The sequence below is a fragment of the Silene latifolia genome, chromosome 8 (genome assembly GCF_048544455.1).
Source record: "Silene latifolia isolate original U9 population chromosome 8, ASM4854445v1, whole genome shotgun sequence".
NCBI lineage: Eukaryota > Viridiplantae > Streptophyta > Magnoliopsida > Caryophyllales > Caryophyllaceae > Silene > Silene latifolia.
The window spans coordinates 11482523-11510199 of record NC_133533.1 but is presented as its reverse complement, the minus strand read 5'-3'; the positions used below and the strand labels follow the sequence as shown (position 1 = coordinate 11510199).

At 36.9% G+C, this 27677-nt stretch overlaps 2 protein-coding genes and 2 long non-coding RNA genes across 12 annotated transcripts; 2 read left to right on the top strand and 2 right to left on the bottom strand.

Moving 5' to 3' along the window:
• Positions 1–241: 241 nt before the first annotated feature.
• Positions 242–4315, top strand: LOC141594115 (uncharacterized). The gene is made up of 4 exons (XR_012522009.1): positions 242–1095; positions 1928–2065; positions 2486–2542; positions 3786–4315. It is a non-coding gene; the product is annotated as an uncharacterized LOC141594115 (long non-coding RNA).
• Positions 4316–5085: 770 nt separating this feature from the next.
• On the bottom strand, positions 5086–7895 carry LOC141596388 (uncharacterized). Of its 2 annotated transcripts, none has more exons than XM_074416519.1 (8): positions 7787–7895; positions 6932–7118; positions 6711–6836; positions 5999–6294; positions 5793–5873; positions 5657–5699; positions 5522–5566; positions 5086–5376 (listed from the first exon to the last, which is right to left on the bottom strand). In XM_074416519.1, the coding sequence occupies exons 2-8, from the start codon at positions 7094–7096 to the stop codon at positions 5299–5301; spliced, it is 834 nt and encodes a 277-aa protein (XP_074272620.1). In that variant the 5' UTR covers positions 7097–7118; positions 7787–7895; the 3' UTR covers positions 5086–5298. The 2 variants fall into 2 exon arrangements, with proteins under 2 accessions (XP_074272620.1, XP_074272621.1); XM_074416520.1 differs by having other exon boundaries at positions 7583–7803.
• Positions 7896–8045: 150 nt separating this feature from the next.
• Positions 8046–12179, top strand: LOC141596387 (uncharacterized). 7 transcript variants are annotated; one of them, XR_012522466.1, is made up of 5 exons: positions 8046–8347; positions 9066–9161; positions 10363–10454; positions 10941–11066; positions 11446–12179. It is a non-coding gene; the product is annotated as an uncharacterized LOC141596387 (long non-coding RNA). The 7 variants fall into 7 exon arrangements; XR_012522465.1 differs by having other exon boundaries at positions 10926–11066; XR_012522470.1 differs by lacking the exon at positions 9066–9161 and having other exon boundaries at positions 10926–11066.
• Positions 12180–16759: 4580 nt separating this feature from the next.
• Positions 16760–19724, bottom strand: LOC141596390 (uncharacterized). Of its 2 annotated transcripts, XM_074416521.1 has the most exons (9): positions 19639–19724; positions 19060–19243; positions 18838–18966; positions 18263–18558; positions 18052–18132; positions 17916–17958; positions 17780–17824; positions 17541–17638; positions 16760–17195 (listed from the first exon to the last, which is right to left on the bottom strand). In XM_074416521.1, the coding sequence occupies exons 2-8, from the start codon at positions 19219–19221 to the stop codon at positions 17561–17563; spliced, it is 834 nt and encodes a 277-aa protein (XP_074272622.1). In that variant the 5' UTR covers positions 19222–19243; positions 19639–19724; the 3' UTR covers positions 16760–17195; positions 17541–17560. The 2 variants fall into 2 exon arrangements, with proteins under 2 accessions (XP_074272622.1, XP_074272623.1); XM_074416522.1 differs by lacking the exon at positions 18052–18132.
• Positions 19725–27677: the final 7953 nt, after the last annotated feature.

Here is a 27677-nt window from a genome sequence, read left to right as displayed (position 1 = left end):
AAATTTGCGAAAATTTGTGTAAAACACCTAAACTTGTCCAATCGGTCTAGGCCAACATTAATCGAACTTGGACATACCAAACCAAAACTTAAAGAAATGTGGAGCTATGGACCTTTTGGTTGGAGCTTTTGGAATTGATCGAAATGGATTCAATCCATTTTAGTGATTGGTTGGAAGTTTTTGGAATGGAGTTATATACCCAATGGATTCTAACTCCATTCCAACCCCTTGGAATCTCATACCCATGTTTGCACTCAAGTTTCTAACTCTATTCCATCTTATTACTACCTCTATATCCATTTCAGGGTCGAACCAAACACTCATGAGCATGTATGGTGTTCTAACTCCATACCATTCCAATATTTCGAACCAAACGACCCTAAATATATCCAGTCCGAGTTTGGTCCGAAACAAATAGTCCAGTCGAGTTCAATCAAATTTTCTAGTCTGAACCTAAACTCACCCATGTCCTTAGCCGTTGCGTGTTGTGTTCAATTAGGTGTGCTTTTTGATCTGTAGTCCTAATTTCGCGCCTTTCCCTTCCTCATCTTTTCTATCCCCTTCCCTTTTCTTCATTTCCTCTTCAAGGTTCCTTCTGTTTTTCAAACCCTAATTTATTGCTCTGGTATCCGTCGAACTTTTGCACCAAAATGTGAACATTCCCACAATCTTGATTCTTAATGTTTGTTTTGTTAGGATTAGGGTTAGGGTTAGGCATTCTTCAATTTGATTCTGAATTGTTGCGATCCATTTGTTGGCTGTCTTTCTAATTCGCCTTAAAATTTGGGTTGTGTTGTGTTGTTGTACAATGAAATTATGGAGTTAGGAGGAAGTATATTGGATATTATTGATGAAGAAGCGAGCTTTGGAGTCAGTAAGGATGTGGATATGATGTACGTACCTCGAAAAAGGCGAGGTTGTAGACGGGCAGTTTTCTGGGAAAATTATTGAAGGGAATGTAAAGGAACTGGGAGCTCAACTCCAGAGTTTTAATACCCAAACTGCAAATGATGTAAATAAGAAGAAAAGAGTTAAGAAGTGAAAGAATTAGAAAGCGAAAGCCGTCCTTGGACCTACTGGTTTTGACCTTGATAGGTTTGCCTCTGCCTCTGATTTATCTTCTTAACAAGGGTTTCTTGAAATTTAACTGATTTTGATACGTCAATGAAATTTGCTTGGTTTCTTTGGATTTCTCATATAATGCTTGATTTGAGCTCTTTGTGCCGATTCACTCAAACCCACCAAATTGTGAAATGGTTCGTGTGCTTACATACTAAGTACGGAGTACTATACAAAATACATATTGCGTATAGGATGCAGCGTATTTATAACTGAAGGCTTTAGGCAACCTTAGTGTCAAGTATAAATGCTACTCCGTACTTGATAATTGCCAGTTCAAGCTTCTTTAGGCAATTAGAGCTCGTGCTCTTTGCCGTTTTTATGGCAATGGTTGCAATGTGGGTTTGGTGGGTGCTCAATTTGGGGTTCACTGTGATGTATATTCCTTATGTGTTCAAATGGTGTTCACGGTCTCCACGACTTCACGCTCAGTAATTTAAGAGGGGGTTTTCCCTTCAAGTTTTGGATTGATTTTTGATTGTTTGACGTTCTTGATGCTAAAAAAAAATGATTATATGCATTGGTGGTGTATGAATTTTGTAGTGGTAGATGTAGGAAAGTTGATTTTTGCTAATGAATGCGAAAAGGGGATGCAGATTAATTAAAGAAAGTTGATTTCGCCTTACATTTCTACATCTTCATGTTCTTGATCACTTCCAAATCCCATATTTTATTTATTTCTTCCTTCTGCATTCCTTTTTTTTATCCTGTTTTAAAGAAAATATTTTATTGAGTGCGTCATTTGAGACATGCTAGACTATCTCTTAACTTTTTGCGTACATCTATATATGGTTGTTTTGGCAAACAGAATGAAACAAATGTTGATACTCATGCTAAAATGAGGGAGACTTCTAGCAGAACAACCGCAACTCCGCAAGTAGTAATTTTAGATACAGCTCAATCAAAATAAACCAGTACAACCTCAAGTTCAATGCTTAATTCAGTGGTAAGTTGGGTTGATGGTCTAATTTTGAGTGTTTCGTTGATGGGTTCACAATTTTTTGACTGATTTAAGGCGTAGTTTGGATTTTCACTTTGGGAATGTTTTAAATGGCTTGAGGTTGGAGGAGAAGAAAGAGGTTGATATTGGAGGAGGATGTTGAAGGAGTAGGTGTAGCAGGAGGAGGTGGTGGTGGTGGTTGAGGTTGGAGGAGGTTAGGTTAGAAAAAGAGAAGGTTGGAGGAGAGGAGGAGAAGCATCATCGGTAGAAAAAATTACCTTCCCTTGTAATATTTAATCTTCCTGCTTTTTTGTCACTTTAAGCAAGAGACTAGTGTATCTTATGTTTTCATGTCGATTGTTTTAATCTGGATTTGTGAATTTGATGATTGTTTGGATGCTTATTATGAGATGATGTGTTGTGCAGAGTGACAAAATAAAAGTGAGCTACCTCAAAGAGAAGGTTGTACTACCGCATTGCAGGGTATGTCTTTGTATTCTACTTGATGCCCCATCACATTTTGTGTGCTTGGATTTTTTTTATTCTTACTTTAAACAATATCCATGTGAGAGGGTGTTGCAGCTTTTTTGTTGCTGTTGTGCTTGAAATTTGCTCATTATGTTGCCTCTCTTGCATACTTGGTCATCAACTGAAAATGAGGGTTTTTCGTGTTATTGTTTAGGGGTTGTGTTCGAGCTGAGTTAGTCAGTGCAAGCTCAGTGGGATGGATCACTAAAAACTGCTTACTGTCTGCTTACTGTTGCCTTTTTTTCTCGTCCTTTACTCAATTGAATATTTGAACTTTAGTGTCATGAATGAAAATTCAGAAAATTCCAAGCAATGAATTGATGGCGAAGGTTTATAAATATTAGACAGCTGATGCCATCATGCTGGGTCAACAACCTCCTATAGGCATGATCTCAAAGAGGTTGAAGTCATGAAAGTTTAATTAGAAAGGTTTATATTTTACACGACAACTTTGTTCAACCATTAACGGTTAATGTATGAAAGTTTATGGTCGTACAACAAAGATGTTATACTAGCTCGACAGTACAGTTGATCTCATTGATCTTTCGGTTTTCATTCTGTGATCTACATACAAGAATCGGTTCATTAATCATGTGTGTTGCTTTCTGTTTGTCAATGATGATCCCATTTTGCTGCCGCGATGTCTGTGTAAGATCAAGTCTGTTATAGTTTGTAAAGATGAATGTTAATTGAATAGAGCTGCTCAGTTTAGCATGGACTGTACTTGGAGTCTTGGACTGATACAAGCATACAAATCTAACTGCAGCGTTGCTTAGGTTTAGTCAATCTAAACATGAGATGACATTTTCTGAGAGTGCCCTCTGCCTGTGCGCTTTGAGACAAGTTCAATAGTTAGGGTGGCTCTGTTGCCACTCTAAAATACCCTATTCAATTTAAGCCTAGACAATATAAACACAAAGCGAGTGGCGTAGAACATTTTCTCTTTCATTATCACTAGCCTTAATAACGCCCATTGTGGAAGATATTGTCCTGGTAGCTGAGAATTATTTGCCTAAGTAAAGGCAAAGATGGGTTATAGGAACACTATTAAATATTTATTATTTTGGAGCTTTAATATTTGTTATAGTTTTAATCTTACATATCTGATGCAAGACATTTATCTTTTTAAAATCAAAGTTCTAATTTATGTTTTTTTTTTTTTTTTTTCAATTTTCCAATCTTTGGTCGGTTTGTTCAGCGACCAGCGGGTATAAGCTTCTCAAGAGTGCAGACTTTACCTGCGGAGAAGAGAAATTGTGCCAATCTAGAGCCTGAATTGAGCCAATCTAAGCTTGAAAGATCAAAAACTGAAAGGCAAAGAACCACAAACACACTTCCTTCTGAGTCTGTTCAAATTTTTGACAACAAAATCCCTGTCCAGCAGAAGGCACTGCTTAAACTGATCTGTCTGTCATCCACTTATGTATGTTTTCTTTTCCATTTAAGTATTTCTATTGGTTTTGCATAATTGTCCCTCTTGTGTGAGATTATAATGGGGTATGGTTGAGTCTGAATTGGAGTATGTTTCGCTAAAAAAATGATCTTTATGCTTTTTGTATTTATATACTCCTTCAGATTATTTGGAATTGTAGCAAAATACATTTTTGGCAGAATGAGGGAAATTGCAATGTATCTCTTCTTGGTAAAAATGGCAATGAAATGCCTATTGCAGTCTTTGTATTTGAATTGAAGTACCCATGTGAATATGGCATATTTCATTTAGCTATCATACCCTTAAATTCCACTTGTCGACTTGCTATTTCATCGAAAGTAGCCTCTTGTCTGTTATCCACCATTCTTTTCTACACTCTTGTGGCGTAAGTACACCACGCCATCGTCATTCCACCACTTTTTCGTACCCCACTTTTTCGTACTCCACCAACCTGATTTTATTACCCGACATTGTCTTTTGCTAGTGTTTAATATTTGTATCGTTGTGTTGTTTACTTATGAGTCTAATAAGGGCATTGCATGCCCGAACATTATGTAGGTATACCTTCCTTCATTGTTGAAAAAAAAAAGCCAAGTCATCAACAATGGTCAAATAGGTCACCCGCAATATACATTCACACCGATACATTGGAGTGAACAAGTGGTGGCATTTGTACCCTTGCTCAGATGGAATCCTGGAGACACTAAGCAAAGAGTGAACCAAATTAACGAGCCCAATTTCTCTCCATTTCCTAAAAAAAAATGGAGAGGCAAGTTCCTATGAATGGTCTGGATCATATTTTGGCAACATCTAACGGTTATAAATTTACGCATAAAAATAAAGAAGAAATGAGAATGAAGGGGTAATTATTATTTAAATAGATTGTGAGAGGAAATGGAGAGAAAGGAAATGGAGAGGATCCATTTCCCAAATTAACCAATGAATTTAACAGGACATAAAGCACGTTGGACGTTTAAACACCCCCAGACTCTTGTTTCGTGCAAACTATGTTCAGCATAATGTTAAATTCACAATCAAGGAAAGAAAAATGCACGAAAAACACAAGTGCAAACAATGTTTCGAAGATTAAAATTAGGTCTTTTCACAAAAGAAACCAAGCAAGCTAATTGTCCTCCTCAAGTCTTAACGTTATTGGCTCTATGTAACACATGAAAAGAGCACATATCGCTCCAACAGTCCTTAATTAAAGATAATATAATCTATATAATACATTATCACATGAAAACCTTCGCTTGATTACTTAATATCCTTCGCTTGATTACTTAGTATTAGGATAATATTGAGGATATTGTCTCTCAAACATCTTCCAAGCTTCATCCAAAAATTGAGCCTTTTCCTGAAATCATTAAGATCAAAATCAGCAGAATACCCTCATACACAAATACCACATGTAGGACCTAGAAATAAATCATTCCTAACAGAAACAGAAAAACCCATTCCATGGTGACATACAATATACGGTAAGAAGTAGAGATACTTACAGGGTACCTAAACAGACTCCATTTGCTTGACGCACTCCTCGCAGCCTGATAGAATATGATAACAATATAAGACGAGCTACAATAAATATTTCGGGGAAGATTCTCGATAACAAGATCAAGGAAAACAGATGTAACCTGGTCATCTGTCCAGTGAGGGTTTTGCTTCTTAAGCGCCTTCCTGCATTAGAAAAATTATACACGTTACGAGATAACATCTATGGAGAATCATAGAGAAGAGAAAAATACTAATTTTTGAAAAAGAGTTGCATACGCCAATAGACCGCAGCCATCTTTCTGAAGTTGTTCAGGGTCAGGTGCAATAGTCGGCGCCCGAGGCAATCTAACAGGCTCGCTGAAAATAAATATGATTAAAAAACTAATAAACTTTGATCTCTGAAATCATAGGGAAAGGTACAATAGGTATCAAGTTTCATGAATGGCCAAAGTTGACAGATACAAAACTTCTGAGATGCCTACCCGAAATAGCTTAGTAAACTGAACGTTATATACTCTTCCTCCTCAGTACCTCTCTTGCGTTTGCCACGTGCCATTTTATCTGCCTTGGTTCTCACCGTTATGTCTTTTTTCCCCTCACTTCCCTCAAGAAAGAGAAGTATTTTACACTCCCATGTAATAGGTCTACTCCAAACCTTGGCTCTGTAAGTTTTCTCTGTTTTATCTGTAGTGGTGGCCACAAAAATGAGATAATATATAGATCCTGCAACAGTCTGGATGTTGGCTTTCACGAGACGTACAAACTCAATGGTGATGCCCTATTAACAAGTCAGCATAAATACATTATTAGATGAAATACTATGTAGCATGGCACACGAATAAATGAGCTTCTAAGTCAGGTCATGGGAGAAACAAATAGTGCGACGAAATAAATAAAGGTGATAATATAAATATTCAAAAAAAAAAAAACAGAATAGGCAATTTATATCCAATACGAATATATCGAATACGAACAAATAATGATTGTTGTCAAATTATATTACTCTTTACAAACTTCAAACCACGTCTCGCTACTCATGTTTGGCCAATATCAGATCATCAAACTAATTTATATCATGAAGTTTCCAGTTACAGAACCATAGCTGTTTGTCTGAAACAGTTACAAGTTACAACTAGAAACTCCTCAAGTAAAAAGACATTTTAAAGCATATGAAGTAGAGTATATGGTAATTACCATGGCTTCTCCTTGCTTCCATCCAGCATACTGTGCAACGACCTCAGCTATCTTCCACTCACGACCACGAGGAAGCGGGGTTATCCGCCCAGTCATAACACCAGTGCACCCATCAACATCAAACCCCTTTACCATGAATGAATACATGAGGAAAAAAATTAGGTTCAAAGTTGCAATTTAAATAGTTAACAAGGGAAAAGGGTAAATAATAAGTAGGGAACCTCTGACTCGTCCACTTTCTTCTCATATTTCAAGTATTCTTCATAATTCATCCGGCGGAAGGGTTTCTGCTTATCATCCAGATCCTTTTCCGGTCCATACAAAGTTCCCTTAAGATGACCAACGGCAAAATCATCAATATCAGACTGTCGGACCTTCTTCACCATATCATCCACCTTCTAACGATACCTATGTTATCAGTTCTTCAAAATTTATAAGGATGATCATAGCGCAAAATAAAACTGATTCAAGAATTTACAGCTAACCTCTACAAGTAAAACTCCGTGTATATCTATTAACACATTCATTTACTTGTGTAAAATAAACTTTAAGTGAGAAACATTCGTCATCAGATGATCGGGGCTCCATTTACAGCAAAAAAAAAATGAATTAAATGAAATCAAATACGGAGTAATTAATAAAATAGGACCATACAGAGATCGAGAACCGAAACAGAAACGAATATAATAATTGTTAGACATAGGCTCAATTACAAAAGAAATTGCAGGACAAACAAGTATTTTGGAAACCCTAATTAATTTGAATCATAAGAACAATGATTCTACCAAACAAAATTATGAACAAAAACGAACAATTCATTGAATGATTATACTAATTATTACTGTTAGTGACGTAAATTGAAGTTTAATTACCCTTAGTTCCGCTTCCTTCTCAATTGAGAGAAGTAAGAGAAGCAAAAGCAAACGGGAACAGATAGCGAAAGCGAGAAAGTAAATACAAAATTATGCAATTAAATTCTAGGGTTTCGGAATTTGGGGATTCTTTCTGGGTAAAAAAACGGAGTAAAATACACAATTTACTGGTAGTCAGAGGTCCATAGGAGTTTCGGAGATTACCTGTGTCGCTGGTCGGCGAGTTCGAGAGACAATCAACTAGCGATTAATTAAATAATAATAATAATAATAATCATTTAATATATTAAAGCGACAGCCACTACGCTGATGTGTCGCCCTGTTGTTAATCCAGCATAGAAATACCGTATACTATGTACAACAATGTACTCGCGAAATACGTAGTAGAAACTACCCAGCAGGCAGTAGCCCATTAACGGTTAACCCACTATCCTTTTCCTTCATATGATAATTGGTCCCTCATCTTTAACTACCCACTATCCAAAAAAGAAAAATAAAAAAACCTCCACCGTCATTACCATTTCATTATCCTTCATCAATTGGCCATCTTTTGTCTTCTCCATTATTCTAACTCACCACCATGACTCAAGTGCACCGCCCAACTATGGAGTTCCCTAACGTCTTCGTTAATTTTTAAATCGTTATCAAGAGTCCTTAGCCGGCGTCTCCCTCGCCGCCGTCGATCACTTTCGTTGTCATACTGCTAGAGACGATAGCATGAGCCCATCTTTTTTTTTCCCCCAATTTCATTGTTTAAAAAAAATGGTAATATCTTCTTCTCCTTTTACTTCCTTTATCATTTTAAATTTGATTTTAGTAGCAACAATACTACAGGTTACAAGTTAATTAGAATAGAAATTTGGATTTAATAATTGATTTGGGTTTTCAACTAATCTTAAATTTTGGTGAATTGATTTTATGACTAAATTTGCATGATGTTATTGAATATAAATTGTTGATAAGTTGAAGTTATTGTCAGATGCTAATTGTTTAAGACGAAATTATATTAGCAAAATTTAAGACAGAATCAGACTAGCAAAATTTGTAGCAGTGATATATTTGTTATTATCATTTCGCAGAGGTTTCACTAGAGTTTGTGCCAGTGTCAACTTTTAATGTTACGGAGTATATAAATTGTTATGTCAGGTATTTCCGAATCAATGAATAAGGGAGCTGAGCAAATTGTTTGATGATAACATTGATATGTATTTGTTATTATCAAATTGTTTCTTCTTCTTATTATTATTATTATCTAGCAACTTCATATATTTCTATTTGCGATGTAGTTTTTTTTTTTTTTTTTTTTTTTAATATGGTATTTTGTATTCGTTTTAGGAAGGTGAACTATCTGTCTAGATATTTGATTATTATGGGTGAAATCGATGTCTGTGATCAGAAGAAATCAAGTGTTATGGTCTGTTAATTTTATGAACTAAATTAATCACACTTTAATCATATTGTTTGCTTATTCTGTAAATTGCAGAATTTTGATTAGTTGGCTGTTACTGTTATTTTCACTATACTGTTGTTTAGATCATGGTCGCAACCAACTTCATAATTGCAAACTCCGACTTTGGAGGTAGCACCCCTTTTCCTCCCTATATATTTCTCTGTCATTATTTTCTTCATTTGATTTTATAGTTAATTATTTGTTTGATTTCGTGGGGCATTAGTACAATTTTCATCTGAAAACAAGAATCAGCGGGGCGTTACTTTTCCGCCTATAAATTGCATGCTGAGTTCATCCATGGAAATTGACGAATTACATTAGTATTGTAATTTGTTGCTAAACTTGATCCAAATTGGGGTTTGAATCTCTTACAGAGATCAGTAAATCAGTAATCAGTACTCTGTAATATGCATTGGTGGATATTCAAATAATCACCAGTTCACCACTACTGCTATATACAATAACTGTTTAGAGTGTTGACAATCTTTTGATCGATGCAAATACAACTACCATTTCACGCCATCAGACCCCAACTGCATCCAATGTGCCAGAACCATGACCCACAACTTTGCATTGCAATACTTTTTTGGGATTCGATGTTATCATCTACCTTTTTTGGGATTCGATGTTATCATCCACGAGTTACCAACCATCACCAGTTAGCTTACCATATAAGAGTAATTTACTTTTCCATATTCATTTCAGTAGTTTTTTTTTTGTTGTTGAGAAATATTCATTTCAGTAATTTGTTATCATAGCCCTTTTTTTTACGAATCCTTCCCAAATACTTTCATGTAATTGTAGACAAAAACTTTCTCTTTTTGGTTGAACCAAAGAGATATTTATTTTTTAAAGAATTTTTAGGAATTTGTCTCATCGGAATTAAGATTGATGGTACTCACTGTCAAGTCTCTTAAGTTGTACTCCCTCTGTCCCGGTCATTTGTTGTCCTTTTCCATTTTGGGGTGTCTCAGTCATTTGTTGTCCTTTCTATTTTAAGAATTAATTTGATGAGTAATTTGATCATTCACATTCAATTTATTCCACATGTCATTTAGTAATTGGCCCCTTCCCCCTTTCCTTGGTCTTTGTGCCAAAACCAAAGGACAACAAATGACCGGGACGGAGGGAGTACTTTATATCTTACTCCACTCTACCTGATTTGTTTGCATAATTTGTAGCCTTGCTATTAAATAAACCATTACGTGCTTATAAATTCATGCTATTTGGGCTGTCAATCGATGAATCATTTATATTTGCGGGATTTATATATAGCTTGATATTATCATCTTAGCTCTTTGCATTTTTTTGTTTGTGATCAAATATGTAGGCTACAGAAGAGGTCTTATATACTACGGAGCATATGCTTAACTTTGTGTTTTGATGAAACATGTATATATAACTTGGAGAAGATATAAAGAGGTATTCACCTAAATGATGAGCATCTATGTCTCTAAATCTATTCACTCTTCTATAATAAAAAGAGAAGTGTTTGCTATCAGATTGAAGGGATTAATTGGACATGCCTTCAATACAAGATTCTTAAACATACTACAAATCATGTTCTCTATTTTTATGAGACAGTAACTTACGGTGTTTGTTTATTTTCTGAAAAAAAGTATCTAGAAAGGTATATGAGTTCTTTGTTGAGGGATTAAGCACCGTCGTACGTCAATCTGTGCTTGATTTCAAAATCTAATAGTTCATTCTGAAGATTAGCTTCAACTCGATGTCTTTGTTGTGCTCGATTTCAGGTTTATGTTTCTTATTATAGGTTTTGTATTATGGTGATTCAAAGTGAAATATAAAGACCCTTTATTTAGTTGATACTGAAATTATTTGCAACAGAGAATATGTTTTTTTCCTAATTATTTTGTAATCCTCAATTTGTAGTTTGATTGAACCCAGGTTAATGACACTGAAGAGCAGCAACAAGTTTTGAGTAGGAGTGTAGGACGGTTTGATAGTAAAGTGGAATTTATCTAAAGACCATTAATTTACCATACAAGCATTGTAAACGCCGTTCAGCTTGAGGTAAACATAATTCAACTTTGATTTGTGCTATCATATAGCTTATCTTAGTTATTAGATAATGATATGTCCACACTCCGATCCTATAGTGGTAATTTTATTATATTTTGTTTCACCTAGCTTACATAACAACCTAATAGACATGCAAGTATATATTTTTCTTTAGTTTTAGGCTTTGCTTGACTTTTGATAAAACAAAGTTATTGATATTGAATAAAGAATTAAGGCATTACTGTACTTTCTAGGATGTTACTTTAATTTTTTTGCTATAATATTTGACAGTGATGGAGCAATTAATAATTTGGTCTTGATGGATTATGTTATCTTTTGTATATTTCTTGCTGCTCAAGCTTAATAAGTCACTCACTGCGTCTAATATTAGGTAAAGTACTACGATAACTCTATACACAAATATGTGTAGAGGATTGGGTGAGTTCAGAATTTAGCAGAGGAATTTGAGTGAATTCAGTCGCTTAACTATGGTGGCGTGGAGAGTATGGAATGACCGCAATAATGTGTTTCATGGGGGTGTTGCTAAAGACCCGTGAGTGGTAGTCGATCATGCAGCGAGGTGTGTAATGAGATGGGTAGTGGGGTAAAGAACAAGCGGGTTGAGGTTGCAGCTAAGTGGAACCCTCCACCGGAAGGTGTATGGAAGCTTAATACTGATGTTGCGTGAATGGATGACAAGGGGAATGGGCTCGACATCATTATCCGCAAGCACAATGGTGTGGTTGGAGGGCCGCGGTGCAGCATGTGAGAGATCAATGAAGCGCTGATGTTGCGAAAGCTAAGGCAATGCGCTAAAGATGGCGATGCATATGGGCATTCATTTTCTTATTGCGGAGTCGGACTCATTTGTGCTTATAACTCAAGGCTAATGAGACCCCGTCAAACTACTTCGGAGTTGTGGTAGAGGAAATATTAGGCTTAATGTTGTACTTTGAGTCATTAAGTTTTGTTTTTATTAAACGGGCATGTAATATAAGACGACACATTGTATGGCACACTACATGCTATTGGACTATTCTTCTCGGGTTTGGGTTGATCATTGTACCGATAGGATTGTCGAAATTGTTGCTACTGACATTATGTTTATGTAATTAATTATGCTCATATAATCTGTTTCTGTGAATTTTAAGTTCTATCTGGGTCACTTATCAAGCTCTTTAGAGAAGATAGTAGTAGTGACCTATTTCGTATGGTCATAAGCTTAAAAATGATCAAAAGTTGTATGTTAAAACAATGTCAATTTTAAGTACATTGAGGATAATCCCGTATTAGTTAAATGTTAATTTTGTGAAAATACCATGTTAAATTCACCTATTAGAATTGGAACAAACCAATTACCAAATCTACCTATCATTGTGGGCATAACTATAAAAAAAGATAATTAATTGTTAAAATAATTCTCCAAACATTTACTTTAATGATTTATTTATCCATTTTAACAAACTATTACGGAGTATAAAATTTATAATAGTTGTTAATTTACCATTTCCCTATTTGTTATACATAAACATTGATTATACCCGTGCATTTTGCACGGGTTACACACTAGTAAATAAAAGAAAAGGAGTAATCTAATGTATATATAGAGCATTAGAGATTTTCACGGGCAAGTGGGCAACCCGTTTCAGTGAACTCGGGTCGCCCCGTCCGTAGTTCGTAAATAAACGGATATGAACAACATACGTAAGTACATAGCCTTAGAAAATTACAAAGACCTGACTCGTACTTGTGTTTTGTGGCCCATCACTAGAGCTGTAAAGCTGACCCGGTCCGAAGAACCCGACATGATCCGCCTGAAACCCGATACAATCAAAAAATTGGGTGACCCGAAACCGAACCAACCCGACCCGATAACCGAGAACATCCTTACTTTTTCCAACCCGACCCGCGACCCGATATTGACCCGACCCAACTTGCCACCCGCTGATGACCCTACCCAAAGATGACCCGACATCAATCGTAACCGACCCGGCCCGCTGTTAACCCGAACCCGATATGACCCGACCCGCTTTGACCCGACCCGTAACCGACCCGAGTGACCCAATTGCCACCTCTACCCATCTCGGCACCAAAGACCTTTCTTTGATTCGTGATGATTTTCGAGACAGACTTAGCATTTAAAAACCTCTCATTTCCATTGCGGGGTATATTAAAAATCACAAAATCTCATTATAGACGGCATATATTCGTCTATAATTAAAGACGGGTCAGATACAATATCACATTTCTAATATGACAAGCAACAAGTGGAGTGGTGGGGACAAAAAGTGTTACAACTTTCAAGCCATTTGACCCGTCTTTAGCTATAGACGGATATATCTGTTTATAGCCAGATTAGCTGATTAAAAATTTAAAATATTATGTAGGGAGTATTCAAATTATCAGGAAATAGAAAATCACATTTTATAATCATTTTTCTCTCTTTTTCAACCCTGCAATAATATAGTATATCACTAATTTCTTTATCGAAATACTACCTCCTTGAACACTTGTAAGAATTAGCTCGGCTCAAATAATTCGTCTCAAAATAGCGTAAAGTCCATAAATGACTCTATCCCACTGGGGGGTGTGGTGGTGGTGGTTTAGTAGGGGCACTCGCCCCCAGTGGACATTGAAAAATTCGAATTTCTTAACTAAAATTTTTGATTTTTTTCGAGGTTTACTTTACGACATTACTTGTTCGCTCCCTTTGGAGGTTTTGGGTCATTTCTAGATTAGCAGGGTTCTTGCCAAGTTTAGCTGGGATTGGGTCAATTCGGCTCTTTGTCATATTCGAGTTACGTTGTTGAGTCGAATTATTTGAGCAGAGCCAATTCTTACAAGTGTTCAACGAGGTAGTATTCAGTAAGAAATGAGTGATATTATTGCATGGTTGAAAAAGAGAGAAAAATGATTACAAAATGTTATTCATATTTCTTTCGTCTTAATAATTTATTTACCTTTAATTAAAATATTTTTTAATCACAAAACATAAACAAATAATTGTTACGGAGGGAGTGACTTTTTTTATCAACAATCCTTCCGCTTATAAAAGTTTGAACTTCTTGCACTGTAGCTATGAATATTGTTCATCAAATAACATCCCTTGATCTCTACTTCAACATCTTATCCCTCCATTCTCACTTTCATCTCTTCTACACTACTCACTCATTCTTTCACTCATTGTCTCACAATTAGGAATGGCAATGGGCCGGATCTGGGTAGGGTCCGATAGGATCCATATCCATATTCGCCACACTAACGTTGGATCCATATCCGACCCATATCCGGTGGATCCAAATTTTCCAGAGCCATATCCAGATCCATTTCAAATAAGTGGATCCATATCCAACCCATATCCACGGGGTCCGAAAAATTAGGATCTATATCCTACCCATCAGGGTCCGGATCCGCGGATCTGGATAGGATCGGTTGCATCTCTAACTTACAACGTGTGTACTGTGTTTGTGTAATGTTAGTAGGGATGACAATAGACCGGATCTGGGTAGGGTCCGATAGGATCCAGATCCATATCCGCCACACCAACGTTGGATCCATATCCGACCCATATCCGGCGGATCCAAATTTTCCAGATCCATATCCAGATCCATTTTCAAATAAGTGGATCCATATCCTACCTATATCCACGGGGTCCGAAAAAATAGGATCTATATCCTACCCATAAGGGTCCGGATCTGGATAGGGTCCAGGATCCGTTGCCATCTCTACTCACAACTACTATAATAGTTTCTCCCTCACCTCCTCTTTCCACTCTCTACAACCACCAAAAACCACTATTCTCCTTCCATTTCTTCTTATTTTAGCTTATATTACTCCAGTAATAATTACTCTCATTCCAAGCATGCTCTTAAACTTGCTAGAGACATTATTCCCAACCCTCATGGGTCATTGTCTCACAACTACTATATTCAATGTTGTCAGGATCAGGATTCTACGTTGGATCGATGGAGTAGGTAGAATCGAATCGGTAGAATCAGATCGTAGGATCGATTGTAAGATTCTACAAACTAACTAAACATAATTTTTTATTTGGTAAAACATAAAATTGAAGATCAAACATATTTAATATTATTTATCTATAAATTATTGATGATTAATAATTTTTGTATCATTGTTATGAACATGTTTGTACAACTTATAGAACATTCGGATATTCCAATGTCATTATATAAAACATATATTTATTTTTTTATTATAAAACCGGATCGTAGGATCGTAAGATCGTATTATGATCATACCTTTAGAAATTTTCAAACGAATAAGATCGTAAGATTCTACAACCATGATAGAATCGTAAGATCTGGGATCGGCCAAGCGTCTTTAGATCGTAAAATCGTAGAATCATAGGATCGAATCGGAATTCTGACAACAATGACTATAATAGTTCCTCCTTCACCTCCTCTTTCCACTCTTCATAACCACCCCAAACCACCAATCTCCTTCAATTTTTTCTTATTTTAGCTTATATTACTCCAATAATAATTACTCTCATTTCAAGCCTGCTCTTAAACTTGCTAGAGACATTGTTCCCAACCCTCATGAGTCATGTTGCTAGTAAATTTATTAGTAAGGCGTCGGTACTAAATTTATTATCCTGGTTCATGGTTACTCTAAAGGCGTGTTTGTACCGTTTACAAGCCAAGATTGACTTCACACCCAGATTCTTAGAGATTCTTGGTAGGAAAAATCATACATTGGTAAATAAATGGAGAGTACTGATTGCCTAAATGGCAATTGTGCCAAATTTACTAGCTTGAGGAATTATTTGGAATCAAAGGCCACTGTTCTGGAACATCTAGCGTAGGCAGCCCATAGCAAAACAACGGATTTGGATCCTCTCCATTTTCTTTCTCTCAATTTCCTCTTACAATCTATTTTATTAATAATTATCCCTTCCACTCCCATTTTTCCCTTACTTTTATGCGTAAATTGAGAACCGTTAGATTTTGCCAAGATGCGATTCGGACCATTAATAAGAACTTGCCTCTCCATTTCTTTTTAGGAAATGGAGAGAAATTGTGCTCCAAAACAACCATGCTTTCTTACTAATAGCAGCCAAGTTGTCAACAGTGGTCAATTGGTCACCCGCAATAGATATTCACACCGGCATTTGTACCCTTGCTCAGATGGAATCCTGGAAACACTAAGCAAAGATTGAACTTACACAGTACCCATATCAACTTTTCCAAATTCCTAATTGAAGTTAAGAATTGGGTAATTGTGTTGACACCATCCGAATGCAAATGATGACATCATGCTTCAATGAAACGATGAAGTTCAGAGTAGCGCATATAGGAGTAAGTCGAAAAAACATCTATGCCGCTATGCATGGCGTTTCATTGACCAACTGGAGTACATCCAGCTTCTCATGGACTGAAATTTAAACTTGCCACTGAATCTGCATAGACTATGAAGCTGTGGTCGATAACGTAGACACTTAGATTTTGATGACGCTTGACCGTAAGAACAATCCAAGCATCCCTCTGGGAAATAGTCGAACCATGGTACAATATTTGGTGCGCTACCACCACATTGTTAACCACATCGTTACCAAGTTACCATTGAATCTAAACAATCACAAAATTGTAACAGAAGTGCACTACCCATCCCACCTCTGGCAAATCAAAAATTAAAGTCGACATATTGTACAAATATAAAGTAAACGAACTAAAAATTGTATATCATCAAAATTAAGTAATTCATATGTTAAAGTGATCCAGATGTAATCTAACTCATTAATACTAAGCTCAAATGTTACCCTCCTGCATCTAAAGCATAAAAAGGGAAAAAATCGCTCTTAACAAAAACCCTTTTACGCCAGACTATTGTTCCACCATCACCACCAATTGCTAAGTGCTATTGAAAATGGTGGCCATGACAGTAGTGCGACAACACGACGACAGATTCAGTGGATGACACAAGACCAACAGATACTTTAAGATCAATCTGACAATAATCGAAACATTTATACAAACCTTCGGAAACAAACCTAATGAAACAATGTCATAATCTATCCCATTTTTGCCACCAAACTTGTTTTGTTGCACACCTCCAAAATACCCGACAATACCACCAGATTTCACATCCTTCGGAAGCTTTGCATTAAGTCAATAAAAAATCCTGGCAGAATAAACATGGAAAACAGATTAAATTAGTAATAAATTCCATTCTATATTTAGGAACTAGGAATCACCCGGGGGTGATCAACAAATGTGTCAGTGATGATCAACAAATGTGCCGGTGAGGGTAAGGAAAGAGGAAGTAAGACCACATGGAAATCAGAATGACATTGCTTCACATCCAGTATTCAAGAAAGCAAAAAGTTTGCCATTTCGTGTGACATCGAATTCAGAAAATTCCAAGCACAAATATGTTACACCTGAAAAGGGCATGTATGGCTCCAACTGTACTTAACTAAAGGTTATAATTATCGATATAATATATTATCACATAAACCAGTACAACCTGAAAATCTTCTCGCTTCATTACTTAGTATCACGATAATATTGGGGATATTGTCTCTCAAACATCTTCCTAGCTTCCTTCAGAAAGGGAGCTTTATCCTGAAATCATTAAAATCAAACTCAGACAGAATGAATACCCTCGTACACAATGCCGACTCATACACAAAAACCACATGTCAGACATACAATATACAGTAAGAACTAGAGAAATATTAGTACTATCAGCAAAGAGAAACTTACACAGTACCCAAGCAGCTCCCATTTGCTTGACGCACTCATCGCAGCCTGATGGAATATGGTAACAATATAAGACGAGCTACAATAACATATTTCGAGGAAGATTCTCTATAACAAGATCAAGGAAAACAGATGTAACCTGGTCATCTGTCAAGTGAGGGTTTTGCTTCTTAAGCTCCTTCCTGCATTAGAAAAATTATACACGTTATGAGATAACCTCTATGGAGAATCATAGAGAAGAGAAAAATACTAATTTTTGAAAAAGAGTTGCATACGCAAAAAGATCACAGCCATCTTTCTGAAGTTGGTCAGGGTCGGGAGCAATAGTCGGGTTATCAGGCACTTCAACAGGCTCGCTAAAAAGAAATATAATGAAAAAAACAAAACAAAAACTTTGACCTCTGAAATCATAGAGAAAGGTATAATACGTATAATAGTTTCATGAATGGCCAAACTTGACGGATACAAAATTTCTGAGATACCTACCCGAAATAGCCTAGTAAACTAAACGTTATATACTCTTCCTCTGCAGTACCTCTCTTGCGTTTGCCACGTGCCATTTTATCTGCCTTGGTTCTCACTGTTAAGTCTTTTTTCCCATTATTTCCGTCAAGAAAGAGAAGTATTTTACACTCCCATGTAATAGGTCTACTCCAAACCTTAGCTCTGTAAGTTTTCTCTGTTTTATCTGTAGTGGTGGCGACGAAAGTGAGATAATATAGAAGTCCCGCAACAGTCTGGATGTTGGCTTTCGTGAGACGTACAAACTCGATGGTTATGCCCTATTAACAAGTCAACATATATACATAATTAGATGATATACAATGCAGCATGGCACACTAATAAGTCATGTCCTGGAGAAACAAATAGTGTGTTGTCTGTCATATACTCCGTATTTACTACTCTTTACAAAAATCAAACCGCGTCTGGCTACCATGTTTCGCCAGTATTGCAGCATCAAACTAATATCTATCAAATAGTTTCCAGTTACAAAACCACGGTAGCTGTATGTCTGAAACAGACAAGTAAAATTAACATTTTAAAGCATACATGGTAATTACCATTGCTTCTCCCTGTTTCCGTCCAGCAAACTGTGCAACGACCTCAGCCACCTTCCACTCACGACCACCTTGACCAAGCGGGGTAATCCGTCCAGTCATAACACCAGTGCACCCATCAACATCAAACCCCTTTAACATGAATACACGAGAAATAAAAAGTTAGGTTCGAAGTTGCAACATATATTAACTCCAGTTAACAGAAGTAAATAATAAGTAGGCTACCTCTGATTCGTCAACTTTCTTCTCGTAATTAAAGTATTCATCATAATTCATCCGGCGAAAGCGTTTCTGCCTTTCAGTAAGATACTCTTCAGGTCCATACAAAGTTCCCACAAGATTACCACAGGCAAAATCATCAATATCAGTCTGTCGATTCTTCGGCATATCATCCAACTTCTAACGATACCTAAGTTATCAGTCCATTAAATTAATTAAGGATAATTATTGAGCAAAATAAGAATCTACAGCTAACCTCTGTACTAGTTATTTCCGTAAATTGACCGAAAGGGGGAAATGTCTGAGACGATTAGATAACAAAATAAGTTGAATTGCAATTAGATTCTAGGGTTCAATATTTGGGGATTAAAAAAATAACTTGGAAGTAATTAACGCAATTAGATTTTAGGGTTCGAAATTGGGGGTTTTGCGTCAAACAAAAGAATTTGAATAGAAAAATACAACTACATTCTAGGGTTTCAGAATTGGGGAATTAAATTAAAACAAAATAACTTGACTAGAAATTAATGCAATTAGAACTGGGTATTGAAACAAAACAACTTCAAGAGTCGACGAGAAGATTACCTGTCGTCAGTTGTTTGATTCGATAAAGAGTTTGAATTTGTGTGATATATATATAGATTTTTTTTTTTTTTAAATTATTATTTTTCAAATGAGCCACAACTAAAGTTGGCATAGAAGCTGCGGGCTGGTGGCCTGGGGGGCGGCATGGCACGATACGGCCCGTCGAGAAAATCGAGGAAGCACGGGCACATCGTGACTGTGCCTGAGACGGGCTCCGACGAAAATTTATTCCAATATTCGTGCCGAGGCACGGTGGAGCCCGACATGCACCAGGCAGGCCCGACCCGAAGAATGGCCCGTTGAAGTAGAGCTGATCAAATGGCCCAAGCCCATTGACCCTACCCAGCCCGACCCGCTTTTTGGAAGGGCTTAAGCCTTTAGTTTTGGCCCAAAAAAGCCCATGAGCCGGCCTAAAAAGGCCCAAAATATCTTGGGGCCGGGTTTAGGCCAAGCGTTTGGCCCAAATTTTGGCCCGACCCGGCCCATATTTATTAATAATAATTTTTTTTTTCTAATAGAACCTATTAAAGTAGCGTTAAAGTTATACCCAACTCTTTACAAACTCAAGTATATTTTTTTAGATTTATAAAACAAAGTATGCATAACATAAATCATATCCACGAATGCATGATTAAGCATTCTAAAGTGGCGATGTTTGTTTTTATTTTATTATAGAGAGCAATTCATATGGATTTCATCATATTTTGTACAATTTTATACATTATGTATGTTATAAAAGTTGTAACTGAAGGTATTACGCTAATTATTTCCTAGGGTAAGTCGAAAATTTTAGGGCCCGAAAAAGCCTATTTATATTAGGCCTAAAAGCCCGCATTAGCCCATAAGGGTCGGGTTTAGGCTTGCTAAATAAGCCCACGTATTTGGCCCGACCCATACAAATGGGCCGCTTTTGTTAGAAAGGCCCGGCCCAAGCCCGCATTGGCCCGGCCCATGATCACCTCTACGTTGAAGTAGTCGTTGATGTTGAACTGTTGATGGTTCTGTCCGTCGAGACTTAAGCACTCATAGACGTCATAGTACTATTGTAGTTATTAATGGGCTAGGCACGGCTCGAGCACGAAAATGGTCGTGCCCCGGGCCGCGGCGTGGGTTTGGATCAATGGGTCTGGTACGACACGACCCGAGAAGCCCAATATCCGTGCCTGGACTGGGCCAATTTTGGGGGAAGGCACGACGGGCTGACACACGAGATTCATTGCAGTAGCTTATACAAATGATGTTTGATTGTCCGTAAATACAAAATGATCATAGTCACAGGATTCATCTAACAACGTTTAATCATATTTACTACGGTATTGAAGTCTAGCTAACCGATGTCCAATCTAACACGATACCATCCAAAGAAATCAAAATAAATTACTAAATATTATAATTAATCATTATTCACTAGTTTTACTATTGTTAAGATTTTTTAAATTTTAGTTAAATTATTTAGTATATTCTGACTTCGGGTTACTTTACCAAATTCTTGCTATAATGCATGACCGGTTGCATTCTCTAGCCAATCGACCATTTTTGTGAATTTCAATTCATCATTTTCTGGAAACTCCAAAGCATATTCAAGGGATCTTGTTTCGTTATCTTGTTTTCGTGGAAATGACACCAAAACTGGTTGACAACTCTTTTGTAATACCCAATCTCTCGCTTTCCCACTCTTTAAAGATCAGTATAACTCTTTTTTTTTAGGTGAATAAAAAAGCCAATATTATGGGATACTCTTATGTAAATATGTACAAAGCTAGGTTCACATTTGTTATGAGGATTTTTCTATAGTTAAAAACAATACAATATAATTACCTCATCAAATGAAATATATGGATTTGTTATTAATAATTAATTATTATACAAATAAAATATTTTGAAAAGAGATTTTACCCAATATATTAATATGTTTGGGACCCATCAATAAAATAATAGTAAAGAAAATTTTTAGGCAGGAAAAAAGTCACGAAGGATTGCCAAGTGTCAAGTGGTTTTCTTTTATGGTTGTATATGGATGGATAGATAGACTATTATTATTATTATTACTATTATTATTATTATTATTATTATTATTATTATTATTATAAAAACAGGAATTTTTATTAAGAATAAACAAAATGTGTACAAGAAATTAATGGGAGCTGAGATACAATTTGGGCTCTACTCCCAAGCTTTGGCATCGTATCTGCCAAAGAGGCAAAGAAAGATTGATGGCAAATTATATCCTACTCCCAGGAGTAGGGAGTAGGATACTCCCATAAAAGTTATAAAAAAAATTAAAAAAGAAAATAAAAAGAAAAATAGTTAACTACCCAATACATGAATAACTACCCACTACTTGTTCATTGTACGTTTCTTTTTCTTTTCCAAATTAATCAACTTATCAATTTTAAAATCATATAAAATTCATCAAATATATAGTTTCATTTGGTCGTACTCAAATTTACGAAGTTAATAATTCCTAGTCATTAAATTAAACCACCATATTCACTGAAATCAAAATGAATATAATAAGGTCATTGAGTGAATATGACAATAAATCTCTCATATTCATCAAATTATACTATCATATTCACCGAGCTCAAAGTGAATATGATAGTGTCATATTGTGAATATGACACCACATAATACATATTCATCAAATTACACTATCATATTCACTGAATTCAAAGTGAATATAATAGTGTCATATTGTGAATATGACATTCCATAATACATCATACTATATATTAATCTTCCAAAAAACTGCTGATATGGCCATCTAAAATTTAAGCATTGATGATGTGGCAAGCTCTCAATACTTCACTTCATACAGTATTAAGAACCCAAAATACAAAATAAAAATAAATATGCCGTATTGTCATTGGCTGAAAACGACAACCTACAGGCTACAACCACCACTTACCGCCGAGTCCACCAACCGCCGACGATAACCACGCAGTAACCAATCATCCCACCCCATTGAAATCAACACCGGGAACTCGATGCAAGAACACGTTACCATTACCAAAACCCGCAACCGAAATAATACAATCAAAATTTTTGTTCAAAATGTTTGAAATAATATTAATTAATGGATCTATTGCCGGAATTAAACCGACTGTTGATGGTATTGCCACCAGTGTAATTGAATATCGTTCCGTATAACTTTATAGTGTTCAGGCGGTGGTATCGCACGAAACCGTAATGACATTCTCAGTCTTCTTATAATAGGTCGTAGGCGGGCTGCTAAGCTCCATTCTTTTACTTAGATAAAGCTTAAATAATGAGGTTTTAGTATTAAGGAAGAGGTAGAGATGGGTAGAAGAAATTCAATTAGGGACTTTTCAGGGGTTATTTTGACATATATGGTGCAATTAACATGAATTTAGTCATACGGGTATATAAAATTGGAGTATTTTCTACCTTTTTTTCAGTTTTCCCTTTTGTGTTTTTTTTTGCCGGGAGCCTGATTTGTACCTCCTATTCATAATAACTCTCCCCATTTCTTTTTTCGTCTATTCATATAACTCTCCCCTTTCCTTATTTAGTAAAATTTTATTCTTATTTTAATCACCTCACCCCACAACAATAGCCCACAATACTCATACTTTATCTTATTTTAATCACCTGTAACATTCCGTTTTGACGGTTGATCTTCTTTTGTGGATTGAGTGCTATTGAGTGTTATGGAAGTGAGACAAGGTTGGCAACATTATATTGTGGTTATTTGGTAATGTTATGGAGTCAGTATTGGGAGCCTATGCTATAGTTGAGACGATATCCTGAGCCATGTTGTGGAAGGAAGAGTGGTTTGTGGAGTTAGTGTTAAATGTCCACGTTTTATAGGTTGGGTTGGAACTTCGGGGACGAAGTTCTTTTAAGGGGGGAAGATTGTAATACTACGGATTTTATTAAGCTAAGTACTCGACCGAGTAGAGCCTACTCGGCCGAGTAGTGCTAAGTGCATGTTATGTTTGGCTTGAAAGCCGAGGAATACTCGGTCGAGTATGATGAATACTCGACCGAGTAGAGGATACTCGGCCGAGTATGCTCTATACTCGACCGAGTATCCGGTTCGTCGAGTGTTATTTCAGCGGTTTGATGCGGGAGTAGTTAGGGGTTATTTATTCGATAAACAGTTTCTAAAACATCATTTTACAAAATCTAATCAAACGTACGACGCTCTAATCACTCCCAATCTCTCCTTTGTGTATGTATGGACAATCTTAGCAATCGCATTCAATCATTCATCCTTTCGTTGGTAAGTCTTTATTCCCATGATTGTTGGTGTTTAATTCTAGGGTTTGCCTTTAATCATGAATTGGGGGAAATGGGGTTTTGCAGTTAGTGATTGGAACTATGTGATTGTTGTTGTAGGTGACGATGTTGTATTTGTTATGCATTTGTATGGTTGATTGCGGCGTAAGCGGATTGCGAAAAGGTAGGGTTTCCTACTCGGTTCTTGTTCTTTGTAAGACATGTTTGTTGTGATTATTGTTATCTGTTGATCATCGGAGTATGGAGATTGTTGTGACGATGTTGGTGTGAGGGGATTGAGATGGTCGTAATGTCATGTGATTGTGATTGTGGTGGAGTCACTTGCGGGAGTGGCTTCACACCCTAGTTCGCCCTCCGTGGAACCCGCCACGGGAGGGGATGTGCACATTAAGGGACAGGGATTGTTAGTCGCTCGTTGATGAGCCGGACTAGGTGGGGATGGGCTGCGGTCACCCACGGCGGCGAGGATTACTGTTGCGATGGGTAATCCGGCGGGCTACACATTTCGGTGTGTAGTCGATTCTTGTGTGAGATCGATGGTCACCGGTTGTCTTGTTGTTGTCTTATATTGATTGAGTAGAACCGACCCCGTGTTGTTGTTTTGTAAAACTGCGGTGATCCATTCGGGATGGTGAGCGGATTGTGACAGTGTCTGCGGATGTTTAGCTATGGGACAGTCATGGGGAGTCATCACGTCAAGTCTAGCTTCCGTTGTTATGAGTTTAGATGTCTTGGATTTCATTTGTATTGAGACATTGTACGTTTATTTTGAGTTGGTCCGAGATAATGTAATCTTTAACTTTTATACTTTAATAAATGTTGTTTGGAATTTGTAACTTTGATATACTAACCTCGGGAAACCGAGATGGTAATGACCTTTCATGCTAGGGTAGTCCTTGGCAAGGTACCTTGGTATGAGGGGGTGTTACAAAGTGGTATCAGAGCCGACGATTCCGGCACCTAAAACTAATGAACTCAATGAACTTAGAGAGTCTAAATAAAATGAACCCGGGAGAGTTGTTTGGAGCTACCGCAAAGACTTGGGAGACGTCCCGAAGTCGCACTATGGCCCTCACAATCTCAAGCCGGTCACCGGGGGGAATTTGTTGTGAGTCTTTTCGATGCGTGTGTGTGGCATGTGGAACTTGAATGGTTGAATCATGTGAAAGGAAGTGAGATGTGTGGAAACATGTGTAAGACGTGGTGAAACTTGTTGAAACGGATTTGGTATGAAATATGTTGGCATGTTAAATGTTTATTATGTGGCTTTCAAAAGGGTAGTGATACATGCGTATATAATCATGATGATGTTAATGTTGGTTGTTGGTAGTAGCATGTGATTAAGGTCTTCCGTCTATGCATATGAATATTGTGTTTAATTTTGATGTGGGTATGGTAAACGTTCACATATGTACTGGTTTTTAGAAGTATTGGGTCGTTATTATTTGTTTTATGCATGTTTAAGTTGTTTTGTTAAGGAATTTTGAGTTGTATACAAACCGATGTTTGGAAGGGTTGTCTTAAAACTGTCATAAGTCGAGTTCTAGAAATGATATTGCTGTGATTCCAAGTTGAGGTGATAGCTTGTCCACTTACGATTCTAACGATAGGTCACACGCCCAGATTGACCAAGTAACGAGTGAGATATGACTGTTTTACGAAAACTGGACGGTCTTGAGAATCGCTGCGATACTCGACCGAGTAGTCCCTACTCGGCCGAGTATCTTTTATACTCGACCGAGTGTTCCATATTCGGCCGAGTAATCTCTCTGTGATAATACTTGTTTAGCGTGCGGAGTCGTGAACTCGGCCGAGTAGTCTCATACTCGACCGAGTAAGGTCTACTCGGCCGAGTATTCTCAATACTCGACCGAGTAATCCTTCTCGCGACAATTGAGTTTGCTTCCGGTCGAAACTCGACCGAGTAATATAGTTACTCGACCGAGTACCTTGTACTCGACCGAGTACCTCATTGGGCGGCCACTTTGAGTCGGTGGCTATGTTCTTACTTTTGTTTTGAGCCTAGGTGGCTATGTTTTTCTGATGTTTTGAGTCGTAGGGTATATACACATGTATGTTTTGAGTCTTAATGCATTCTTTTATATGTGAGACGGTCTTGATACGTAAGTTACCTAAGTTATGACATGGAGAATGATGGCTTATGAGGGACATGTGTTGGGTAAGGAAGACATGTGTTAATGTGGTTGTGAAGGATAGTGGAAAAAGAAAAGGGAAGAATGATGAGCTAATCGAGGTAAAGAGCATGTTTTGTGAGATAGGATGAGTGATATAGTTGTGTGTTGAGTAGTATAAAAGTAAGTGTATATGGGCAAGGGTGATGTAAGTGTAAAGAAGCATGGGAATGAAAGATTGAGATAAGGGATACGAATAGTGGCATATTTGGATGTGTAAGGATTTATTGAGGAAAACAGCTATGATAGAGTTGCTTAAGGATGTATGTAATGGAAGGTTGTTGTAAGAAGATAGGAAAGAGAGGTATATAGTGAACTTAAAGGAAGTTATGTCGCGATGTGGATTTGTAGATAGTGGCTAAGTTTGGGAAGTTGGAATATCAAGAGGTGAGCCTAGTGTGTAATTCTTTGGACAAACGGTATGAAGTGAATTTTGGTTTCTAGGGATGCGAAAGGGAGATAAGACTAATTGAAGAGTAACCGTTAGTGTGGGGACTTGTTGGTGACAAGGGTGTGTGAGAAGTAAGATGAGAGATGATAAATGATAAGAAGAATGATAAGATATTGATATGAATTAATGGAATTAGAATTGTGGAGCTATGGGAAAATAAACAGATTACTAAAGAGTTAGGTAGAGAGAGGAAGGCGATGAATTATTAATTGGTATTATTGAGTAAAAAGGGGGAATAAGGATGGAAGTAAGTTGAGAGAATGTTGACCGGAGTTAAGGAGCATGAAGGTAGGAAATTATGGAAATGTACGATAGCCTCACTAGAGGGTGTGAGTTAATGGTTATATAGGAGAACATGACGACATGTTAGCCGTGAGTTTTGAGGTATTAAGGGAATAAGAAGCTTGTAAAGTGTTTGTACGATCTGAGAATTTGGTGGAGAGTTAGGTAACGATATGATTAAAAATAGAATTGGGAATAATGTTGAGGTAGATCTTGTTGATGGATTGGATGTTCGTTATTTGGGATGATAACCAAAGAGAGAAAACGGATTGTGATATTAAGAAGTGATAGTCAGAGAGTAGTCACATGAAGGATGTTGGTGCCATAGTATTGTCACTAGTGGTTGAGGATGATGTTACTTTAGGGAAGCTAGTTGATCTAATGAGGTTGATTTTGTAGAGACCAGATAAATATGTATGGTTGTGAGAGAGTATAAGATGTGGTTATATGAGGCGGTTGTTAGTAGTTGAGTATTAATGGTATGGTTACATTTGGCAGGGGGTGATGGTTATGCGGATGGGAGAATATGTTATGAGGGGTGTACGAGTTAAGCTCGGGTGAGAGGTAACTTTTAACAGGTGGTAACTTACGTGATCAGGATTGACTAGTTGAATGTGATTACGGGTCTATGATATGTGTAAATGTTTGTGTGAGGTTCTGACCTCACAAGAAGTGGTATGGTGTGATAATTATAAAGTTGTTATATGAATGTTTTGTAATTTATGTTGGGTACGGTATACTAATGGAATGAGGTTCAAAAGGTAATAATTTGATTGATCCGGCATGGATAGTTAAAATTGTATGTGTATTGATGATACATGTTTATTCCGTGGAATGGTAAGGATGATGTT